Genomic DNA, 12,039 nt, shown 5'->3' on the forward strand with positions numbered 1-12,039 from the left:
CGGATGCAACTTTAATGTTATTTCTGTAGAAGTTGAGCCTATTGTAGCAGAAGGCAGTGAAATGGTAGCTATGAAAAAGATAACAAAAGGTTTAAAGCACATAGGAATTAAACAAATGGAACTGACAAGTGTAAAAATCCATTGATTAGAAATGTATTAATAACATATAACAATAACTCACTGACTAATGTGACACACATTGTGATGAATGGCATCAAAATCTTTAATGCATAACTTTAGATCTAATATCAGTGAAAATTCACAGTCATGTTTGCATCCTGCTCGCTGGTCCTGGATCTGTTGCTTGATTGAAACCTCAAAGCAAACAGACCATTCATGTCTGAGAGCCCGCCCTTCCTCAGCCAGGCTCCTCATCTGTCCAGGCTCTACACATTCCAGTCTGATTGGCTTAGCCGTTGGCCCGAATCCAACAGGGTGTCTGTATAAAACGCCTCATGTGCTGAACACCAGAGTCAGAAACTAAGAGGGACTTTGAGACTCACAGCGGTCTAACTCAGAAGACTGAACTCACGCTCAAGCACTGCGACTGGAAAATGTGTAAAGGATTAGCTGCCTTACCCCAGACCTGCCTCGAAAGGTGAGACCTGCATCATCACTTCACCTCTCCTGTCATGTCTTAACAGTGTGTTCTTCTTATGTGATTTGGATCCGATAAAGTTTGGCTATATTTCAAACCTCTTAAGAGTGTCTCTGGTCATACATAGGTTAAAAGACAAATTGTAAATCCATGTTGCTGGCAGTATCAGGTCAAGAGTTTCCATCTGGAAGAACTTAAAGTTCATCTTTGTGAACTTTCTACTTTCTGAAATGAATTTCTGTTTCCTGGAAGTCCTTTTTCAACAGACTTTTTGACCTGAAGAAGCACTTCAGAGCAGGTTTTACGCTAACAAAAATGTTTTTTGCCAATATTTTTTTACAAAAGCTTATGCAGATTACTCAAGAGAGTCCGAGAAATTCATTGTGTTGCTTACGCACTCAACTTGAGGATAGGTCAGAGAGGATTCATTAATCTGCAGGGTGGAAGAAAAGACTATTTTAACAAAGTTTACACTGGTTAAAACACAAAATAACACTTTCACCATTTGGTTAATGATGATTTTAAAATATTTTGAAATTTTTTTTTTCTTGATTCAAATACAAGGCGGTAAATGTAAGATTTTCTTTACATTATAAATACTGTGTAGAGTCACTTTTACTTTAACTTAATACATTATGTTACACTCAACATGAGAATTTTAGGACTAAATCTCCAAAAGGTCCAACTAACTCCAAGTAGAAAGCTGTAAATGTAACTGCTACTTTTCCCTTTCTTTTTTATTCAAAACATGAAACCTCTTTTGTAAAGAATTCAGACTTTTTGTAGCAAAAGTTTTAAAATTAATGATTTATCATCCAACTGACATGCTTATAAATTGAATCTTGGTGTCTTATGTAAATACAATATACCAGCATCATGTTTGCAGAGAGGATGATAGATATCACGAAAGCTTAGATAAACATCATGACTAGATTATTATTGCTTTCTTGTCTAAGAAGATAAAACAAAGACTTTGTCACATGAACCGTCTGATCTCTGTCGTCCAGGGCGAAGGAGATCAAGTCGAAATTGGGCGTTTTGCTGCAGAAGCCGGAAAATGCCTTCGACCTCATCATCCCCTATCCCGAGAAGACCGAGAAGAAGCCGGAGAAGCAGCAGAAGTGAGTCTGGAGATTAATGTCTGTGGAGGCGGGGGAAGTTTGCCAGAGTGTTAATCAGATAATTGGTGGTAAAGTGGCCGAGCAGAGCCCAGAGAAGGTACAAAGATGTGGAGATCAAAGAACGTTAAAGTTGTCCAGACACTCACTCTGGGCTCAGATGTCAGTGTTAGATGGTACAAAGCTTCATTTTATTAGGCATCACCTTGAAAGAACTGGGTCAGAGATGATTTATGTATGAAATGTAGAACTTGTGTTTCTTGTTATAGCAATCTTGTCAGGGAAAGTATGTAATTTTGTCTTGCTTTGTTTTTTCCATTCACATAATATTGTGTTTCAAAAGTCCTTGAGTTCAATTGGAAAAACTGATTATATTGATAAAAGCAGCATTCTTTTTTTTCACCTTGAAGTAACCCCCAGAGGTTGGTGAGGCTTTATCAGAGGTTTTATTTTGTTTCTTTGTATGTTAGTTAGTTAGTTCCCCTTACAGTCATTGTGGTTCAATATTAAGACCGTAAACCACTCTTTAAATCTCTCCTGCCACTGCAGCTCATATTGATAATTTGAATTACGACACTGTAAACTATTTGCTGTCATCCAGAGTTTTTTTTATCTCTTTGTTTGATTTGACTTAATTTATAATTACTGTGGATATGTTCCACATTTTATCCTCACACTGTAAAGCTGGAATACAAGCTAGCCTTGCAAGCATTTGCTTAACATCACATAAAAAGCTTGTCCGATAAATGAAGGGTGACAGTTCTGCTCTTTTACTAAGACACCTGATTGGTTGAACCAACACTTTCTCATTTTTCGCTCTTTATAATACGTCACCGCTGCACTTTCTCTGAGCGTTTACTGTTGCTGCGGATGGGTTTACATTGTAGTTAATTGGTGGGTCTCACACTGGCGTTGCAGGGTGCCTTGTGCGGCGGTATCGAATGCCGACGGCCGTCACTAAGCGTTAGTATCGGAGGTTGGAGCTGGGAATGATGTCACACCCGCGTTCACCCTGTTCAGTCAAGTCGGAAAACTAAATGGGGTTTGCTCCAGCCAGGTTAGCCATTGTTAGCGATACTAGTTGATAACAATACATTACTCCGGTATTTTGCGCATACAAACACCGTAGCAACATGTCCACAGATAGAAGTTGGACAGTACTCTTTGTACGACTGATTTAATGAGACACAATTAAGACAGAAGTGCTAATAAACAATATATTACTACATCTTTTTTACTGTTGATGCACGGATCAGCCTTCTTGGATTTTGAGGTCGGGGTTGGTGAGGTTCGTCCGACTTTACGAGTTGGAAATCCGAATTCAGGGGGTGTTCCAGTTCAAATTCCCTGATTAGGGACTCGGAAATTCCGACTTCCCAGTTCAACTGGAACGCAGCATGAGAACGTCCTTCCAGCTAATCTTCAAACTAGAAAAACATCTCAGCTGTTTGGTAACGGAGAGAGAAATGTCACGCAGTTTCAGAATCACAACTCCTCCTTTTAAAGTGTTCACAGATTCAGCCCGATGTCTAAATGCTACCCTTGACTGGTCCGGTACACACACCAGACACTGTCTATTCTCAGGGGATGTTTTCCAGACTTAAATCTCATTGCAGAAACTGAGATCAAAGGATGCGGTCTGGTTTTGGGAGCCTGGAAACACACGTCAAATGTGTATTTATCAATGTGATCTCATGGGAAGGCGTATAAAGAGCATGCCACTTTTAAGGGCATGTCGTGTGTCACTAACGCCCCGTTCTCATTCCCAGCTCATCACATACGGACGTACGGTCGCAGTTTTAAACACGTGGTCAACGTTGTGAAATCAAACAAAGCTACTTGGTTAGGTTTAGGAAAAGATCATGGCATGAGTTAAAGTAAGTACATTAATTAAATCACGTACGTAAACTAAATTAACGTAAATAAGTCAACGGTTGACTTTTGGTTTCACACAGAATATGAACACCGTGAAATTCTTGTCTTTGTTTCACCCAACATTCCCAACTCATCATTCTCACTCTTTATGCAACCCGGTCTCACGGGAAGGCATATATATATAGCATTACATTACACGGACATTCTGCGTGTCATGAGGACCTATTTTAGGCTTTTCAAGTGTCATTTGTACGCCACACAACAAAACTACGGTAACGTCCGCAGTTAGGTTGAAGCAAAAAAAACACAAAAGTAAAATATGTATGGAAACAACGTAACATAAGTATGGAAAACACATTACAAACATCGCTGAAAAGACGTGACAAATGTCACCAACGTTACTTGAAAAACAAAAGATGGGTCGCAAACACAGGTTTCCTGGTTGAAAGTCCTGTGTTTCAGTGACTACCGACTGCATGGCATACAATTGACACACCCCAAGCAAGAAAGCGTTCTTACCACACGCTAAATGCCACGTGCATTATCGTGGCATTCATATTCCTTTTCCTGCAAACGGGCTGCTTTATATTACATCCCCTGCAGTGTAAAATGAAATGCGTAGGGATAACATGCAAAATGACTTAGGAAATTACCGTATTCATACGCCATTTGCTGAGACCAGGCTGGTATTTATAGCTTGTTGTGTTCACTCTGTAGAGTTTATGTAGACTACATAAAGTTTGCTAACATTCAAAAAGTGTTGTACATTGTATGATGATAAAGACTCATATACCTACTTCAGATTGTATTTGTTAACCGTTGGAATACTTTGAACCAGTTTTGCTGAAGACTGAACTGGTATTTTGTGTGCAGGCCGACTCCTGAGGAGGCTGCCCAGTGGCGCGAGAGTCTGGACCGAGTCCTGAACAACGGCTGTAGGTTTACCCTCTCTTACTCTCTCTTTCCGTCTCTCACACACACACAACACACTTACTGTATTTGTGTCACTCACTAACAGAAAAAACAACAAACAACAAAAGTTAACCCCAACATTAAGCGATATACCTTGTGATGTAACGGCTTTTTGTCCCAATATGGGATCTGAGTCCCAATAATGTGACTGCATGAAGAGATTTTTGTCCCCACAACTTGATCAATACAAGCACAGGGTAACTGTTGGATTTGAATTGTATTTCACAAATTTGCCTCAAGGGGCTTTATGGTGAAAATCTAACACCTTGTGTCTCTATATAACAATATTAAAAAACTTGCTTAACATTTTAAAATCTTATATATACTACTCTATACAACTTTTTAAACTGACTCCCTTAGTTGAAAAAGCAATAATAACAAAAAACACGCTCTAATGTCAACAAGAATCCTTCTTGTTAAAATCCAAAAATAGACATGTTGAGGTAGCCTACTTCGTGCTGCTCTGCAGCGTCTCTGCTTTGCTGGCATCCTCACAACCAAACACTGAGAGAGTCATTATTTCATACTATCCAAAGCTGCAGTCTTCTGCATTATGTAACAACTTTCATTCCTAAAGGAGAAAACATGCCTTTTCATGAGGCCTGGTGTCTGTCGAGTAGACTAGCACACCACGGTTTGGTTTCCACAACAGCAATATAGCTTGTGTGCAGTCACACATTTTTTATCTGTCCAAAATATACCTTCAAGGGAGATTTGTCAAGTATTTAATACTCTTATCAACATGGGAGTGGGCAAATATGTTTGCATTTTGCAAATGTATGTATATATTTATTATTGGAAAGCAATTAAAAACACAAAACAATGACAAATATTGTCCAGAAACCCTCAGGTACTGCATTTAGCATAAAAATGAAATATGCTCAAATCATAACATGGCAAACTCTGTGCTGACTTGACTATGACTTGCCCCAAACTGCATGTGATTATCATAAAGTAGGCATGTCTGTAAAGGGGAGACTCGTGGGTACCCATAGAACCCATTTTCAGTCACATATCTTGAGGTCAGAGGGTAAAGGACCCCTTTGAAAATGGCCATGCCAGTTTTTCCTCGCCAAAATTTAGCGTACGTTTGGAGCGTTATTTATCCTTCTTCATGACAAGCTAGTATGACATGGTTGGTACCAATGGATTCCTTAGGGGTCCTAGTTTCATATGATGCCAGTATCTTCACTCTAGCCTGAAAACTGAGGTACAATCTAAAAATAACATGTTGCATTAAAGAAATTAGTGCCGTTAAAACAAATTTGCGTTAATGTGTAATTGCTGCGTTAACTTTCAGCGCCCTAGAAATAACATATTGGTTGTGTTCTCCTTTAAGGTAGTTTAAGCTATACTGTGAGTGTAGACTGAAAAAAAAATTAAGAAAAACACATTTACAGCCACCATACATACCAAAAAGAAACAACTGGCTCTACTGTTTACTTCACAAAGTGCACAGCAAGAGTGATGATTAACTCTAATGGTTAACGGTAGTTGGCGGTACGTGTAAACTCTCCTGATAATAAGTCACTTAAGTTGCCCCTGTGCATCAAAACAGATCCACGTCCAGATGTTACTGACCAGCTGATATACTGTATGTGAACGGAGAATCCTGTCCTCCACAGAGCTCAATGGGTGGTAAAAGACCTTTCTAAGTGGCTCCTTCAGCACAGTCTGGTGCAGCGAGATGTATTTCCCCCACCCCCTGTGTTTACATGCCTGCATGAATGTGTACATGCATCCGTGTGTGTATCCGTCCAGGGAGGTTATGTGTGTTATGGTAACATCTCCAGGGAGAACTCTAAATGATTCCACCAGCATTGATTTATTGCACGGCTGCTGCAAACCATTGCGCCGCGATTATTTATCTACATGAGATTTCGCATTAACATTATTCTTTATGGCCTCTCTCTTGTTAATTCCCATGGGATTCTCTGTGAGTTATTTCCTCTCAGATGTAGACCCACCCTCACGCCCTCGCCTTAAAGTGAAAAATTGCATAATGCAATGTATATTATGCAACAGGAGATAAATAATGTATGACTACTATCTGACATTTCACTTGTAGAAAAATTAATCTAATTTTCAAGTTGTCTGTGCGCTTTTTAATTATAGGAATTGTTCAGTGTTTCATTATTTCCTGCAGCTTGTTCAACCTCAGTGAAGTTAATTAAAACTGAAATTGAGTTAATCTTACAAGAAAATCTACCATAATTCAGCTAAAATATTACCATGAATGCGACAGACAAACACACAAGGCTCCATTTCCTGATGGTTGTTGCAGCTCTGACGCATGAACAGCCATAATTGTCATTAGTTCCTCTGCGTGTGTGCTTCTCTTTTTGTGTGTCCTTCTACTGAAGGTCTTTTAACTGCAGTTTGATTGCGACTCTGTTCTATTTTGAACCAAACTAGCCATTTAGATGGAAGATAAATCCCTGAGGCCACAGCATAAAGCTTATCATCTGCAGCACATGCTCGTTCAGACAATGGGACCCTTCGCAGGCATTATGTTCAACTACAATGGTCTTCGCTGAACTGTATGCTTTCTTAGTTAGTCTTATGCTGGATCTTTATCTTGGAATAACCTCTGTGTTATTACACGTGTCCAAATAAAAGTTGTGTTTCTATTTTGGACATTTTGGACATTTCTGAAAGGTATCGTCTGTTTTTGTAAAACTTTAGTTCAATTGTTTTGACTAAATATATTTTTATTTCTATAAATACTTGTGAAATTTCAAATAAGTTTATTTTCACTCTTATGTTGCACAAAACATTTTCCTGAATTCTATTGTGGGTCCATCCAGAAGGTTTTTAGGAAATCTAATACTAAAAAATTTGAAATCTCATCACACTTTCCTCAATAAAAATACCTAACCTCAGTAGTATATGCAACCACTTTATAATGTTAATTGTGCCTCCCTTCCATTATGGAAAGAGACACAATGTATATATATATATAGTGTCACTGCTAGAAAACAGGTGTGACTGAAGAAGAGTTTTCTCAGTTCAAAAGTTGCATTACTGGTGGAATTTTTTGTTTTCTCATTGTGAAGTCTTAATAAATATATCTATCTATTAACGTCTCCTGACTAGCATAAGTGTCTTCAATCAATTTCATAACTTGAATATATAACTCTGATGCCTATATCATGCAGCCTAACAGTGAAAACAAAACACCAGCTTGTGACTCATATTTGATTCCTCTTTCCTTTCGTGCTGTATGCAAAGCATTTTGCTTAATAATCATAGCAGTTGGCGTGAATGAAAACTGTTAGTTTAAGGAGGGAGACAGATAGAGAGACACAATAATCCTCAGACTGAGTCATTCATTTTCCTGGTTATTCTTCACCATTGCCAGCATATTTACTTTAAAATGCATGCATGCAAAGGGGCCTTAAATAATCACTTGTTGTTCTATATATTCTATTATATAGCCTGTCATCTCTCTCTCTAACACCTCCCCCCACACCCCCCTTTCTCTACCAGATGGTGTGTCCGCCTTCCGTAGCTTCCTGCAGTCCGAGTTCAGTGATGAGAATATTGAGTTCTGGGTTGCCTGCGAGGACTTCAAGAAGACCAAGAACCCCGTGAAGATGGCCACCAAGGCCAAGAAGATCTATGAAGACTTCATTCAGTCTGAGGGACCCAGAGAGGTCAGGGACTCCAGTCACTTTCCCCATTTTTATAAATTGATTTATTTTTAACACCCTCGAATAGAAAGAGTTTGAGTTAACCCAGCCCAGTTGCCAGGACAACATGTTGGCATTGAGCGTGTCCGCAAATCATGGATACGTTGAATGTGGACGTTTTTGCATTCAGGCAGAGCAAGTGACATATTACACTTTGGCCCGACTGCTCCGCGTGAACAGTGCGCGACCGTTGCCTCGCTGAACTGCTGCGTCTCCCAGGCGTGGGTTCTCCACGACAGCAGTGTTTCTGCTGCTGCTGCCTTTGCCATTCATATTGGCCAGTCGCCATGCACTACTGACGTTCCCGTATCTATTTTTTTTTTTTGTGGACATTTTTGCATTCGGACAGAGAAAGTGACGTATTACAACAAGCACTGTGCAGAGCAAATGACATAGTATATGGTGCGGCCGCTATTGAATGTTTCGTGGTAGAAACTTACGTGGTATAATAACAAGTATAAAGAGCGAGGAAGTCCACACAGGGCGGGCAGGGTGGTGGTGGATCGGTCAAACAAACACAGGACTTTCAGTCTTTATCTAATCAGTTGAACGAATGTGTTGCGGAGAAATATAGGCGTGCTTGAGCATAAATAGATGAGGTTACAGACAAAGAATGTACTGAGTCTCTGCACGCATGTGAACAGCACAAGTATGAGAACACACACAGGTCATAAACACACAGATATGGCACATTTACTGTTGTAAATCCATCTTGGGTTAGGGACGTGACTTCTAGGGGGAAATATTGTTCCTTGTACTGATCTACACTTACCTGATTCTTTGAGTGTAACAAATTAAAGTAATAGTTTGACATTTTTGGAAGTACATGTATTTGTTGTACAAGTGTTTTCCATGGAATAATCTTCAGGCAGATGGGAATTGATTTAATTTATATTTGTTAACTGGCAAGTTTAAATAGACAGAATAATTAAATAGTATTTTGCCAGAAATGGTATCTTCCTCTTCATCTTTCTGAGTCCTTTCACATTATTTCTGCATATACCTATATCATCAATATTTACCATCAATACCTGCCATTTTTCTTCATCCGCACTATAGTTGTTTCTGACAGTATGTCCTGTCGTCCTCCCACCACCACAGGTGAACATTGACCACTTCACCAAGGATGTGACCCTGAGGAACCTGGTGGACCTCTCCCCTGCGACCTTTGACCTGGCCGAGAAGAGGATCTTCGCCCTGATGGAGAAAGACTCCTTCAGTCGTTTCCTCCGGTCTCAGCAATACCAGGAGCTCCTGGTCAACTAAGTCAGAGCAGAGTCTGAGGAGCTTGGTTGGGGTGGGGGGGGGAGGTCTCAAACAGCAGTTAGTTAACATGAAAATAATAGGAAACGCTTTTTTTTTTCAATTAAAGAAAATTCTAATAAACTACTATTGTGTAAGACAGCTCGAGAACCGAAGAATTTTATTTTGCAAAAGATCCAAAACACGAAGGGTGGGAAAATTATATTTCCAAATTATACTTTGAATATAAGGGAAAGACTGCCTTTTGAAATAGATACATACACCCAGTCCTTTGTCGCAGACATAAACAACTTATCCAGACAGACGTCAAAGTGACTTTTAAGTACTTTGGGGTTTTCCTAAGAAGACTCAAAGATATTATGCCATTTTAAGTGCCTGGGAAAAATATGACCTATAACATTGTCTGTCTATGGGAGAAAACTATTGGGAGACTCTGAATAGAATGAGTAACACAGTTGCCTGTTTTATATCAATGGATTCATTAAATAATTTCCAGCAATGACCAAATATTTTGTCATTAAAATAAAAGAACCTGTAACATAGTGGACCTTCTTCTAGTATCAATGCATGATTAATAATTATCACAGAACTCTCTCTTTGTCTTTTCCACTCTCTCACACTCACATAGACAGTTAAGTGTGGATTCTCACCAAACTCCCCCACTGGTTGCGATGCATCCTGTGAGAGCCATGCCTTGAGAACAGTGCTGGCTGGTTGGCTCAGTGGTCGAGCTCCTTGGCTACCACTAAACTGCATGTTGCTAAGATGGGAAAATCAAGTAGGAGGGAATCTCAAAAAAAGAAGTGAACAGAGCAGCGGTTTTAACAGAGAAAGGGCATTTTCCCATGTGATAATACCAAAGTTGTATTTATGCATGCAGAGTCACTAAAAAGGTCCAGACCTGGTTTTAGTGCTATGAACAAGGGGGGCAAAACATGCAGATTTGCAGCACTAAACAATGTCAATACTGGTTATTGACAATCATTTTATTATGGTCTTTGAATTATAAGCAATGGAGCACAAATTGAAGTTTAAAGTCACAAAGGAAATTTAAGGGAATAGCAGCATTGCAATCAGACATACATATTAGTCACAGTTGAAAAATCTGTTATGTACTTTTCACTTTTCTTATTTTCCGAGTTGACACTTTCAACCACAAGTTATTATTCACTATATGCTGTAACAAAACACTGGTATTCACCTTACTTACACTAAGCTGAGACATGAGAAGGATGTGATGGTGGATTTGGTGTCGGTGTGCAATGTGTCCTAAATGTATGCATTTAGTTGAATGTAGCAATCATGAAGTGTGATTATATTTACTCTTTAATGCTTTTTATATTAAACAAAAGCATGATGTCTTAACCAACACGAGAATATTGTTATCTAGATATTCAGCATTTTATAAGTCCTTATTGTTTCCTAAAATGCAACTATTCCACACTAATCCAGGCTGAAAAACTAAAAACACTATTGATCAGGAGTGCCATATTTTCTAACTTCTCATTGAATATTTCAATGCATTACTTAAAAAGGCATTGGAACAACCAACAAATAACAACAAATCGGAGAGATTTATTTCAGTTTTAAACAGCATTGACAAGGGTTTATTATGGCACAGATTAGCCAGTCTGTTGTCATAAAAGTCAACGACAGAAAAATCAATAAGGGCTTTAACATTGCTGAATATGCATTATTTGATGTAGCCTTGCATGTACGTTCTGGAGTGGACCACATAAAAATATATATGCATACAATTCCTGAAGATGTATTTATTTTTATGTGTAAATATCAACTATTTACAACAAATGTGTCTTAAGTTATTCTTAAATACTACAATGAAGACCATGATTCTATGAATGGAGAGCTGGCAATGACTCTTCCCACAATCTTTTCACTGTTATAAAAGAGGAAACACCTTACTTTCAATTGTCACTTTGTTTTTCTTCATTGGATACCTATTCATTTGTACATAAGAAGCACCTCATAATTGAGTCTTTAAGAATGCAATGATTAACTAAAAAACACATACCAATCCAGACGCCACAAGTTTAATAATGAAAAATGTTAAAGGTACAATTGATAACATCAATAACATTCAGCCACTAGATGTCGCATTCTCCCACCCCATCCCTTAACAACAAATGGTTGCCAGTTTGTTGCACAACATATACATGCATATTTTGACTCAGACAGACAGTCATGTCAAATGATGAATTTTTTGTTGTAGAATAAAAGTAATTTTGCCAGAATCCAGTAGGCTCTTAAGTCAATTATAATAAAAACAATAGAGGTCCCAGGATACTACCCTGGGGCACCCCACATCCCATGATTCTTGACCCGAAAGTGTCCCATTAACGTCAACCATTTTGAGTGCGATTTGATAGGTATGACCGGACACACGATTCAGGGACAGCCCACCGATACCCATAGTTCTTAATTGAAGTAATAAAATTAGCACATACAAAAGAGCTGCAATCATGGCGTCTCCAGCTGCTATTTTTCACCAGGAGGGTCTATA

The 12,039-nt window shown here is 38.8% G+C and overlaps 1 protein-coding gene across 1 annotated transcript; it reads left to right on the forward strand.

Moving 5' to 3' along the window:
• The first annotated feature begins 438 nt into the window (after window positions 1–438).
• On the forward strand, window positions 439–11,327 carry rgs5a (regulator of G protein signaling 5a). Its single transcript, XM_074635136.1, has 5 exons — window positions 439–598; window positions 1,606–1,719; window positions 4,465–4,526; window positions 8,053–8,219; window positions 9,357–11,327. Exons 1-5 carry the CDS (start codon window positions 555–557, stop codon window positions 9,519–9,521), a joined length of 552 nt encoding a protein of 183 aa, XP_074491237.1. The 5' UTR covers window positions 439–554; the 3' UTR covers window positions 9,522–11,327.
• Window positions 11,328–12,039: the final 712 nt, after the last annotated feature.

This window comes from Sebastes fasciatus, chromosome 5 (assembly GCF_043250625.1).
Source record: "Sebastes fasciatus isolate fSebFas1 chromosome 5, fSebFas1.pri, whole genome shotgun sequence".
Taxonomy (NCBI): Eukaryota; Metazoa; Chordata; class Actinopteri; order Perciformes; family Sebastidae; genus Sebastes; species Sebastes fasciatus.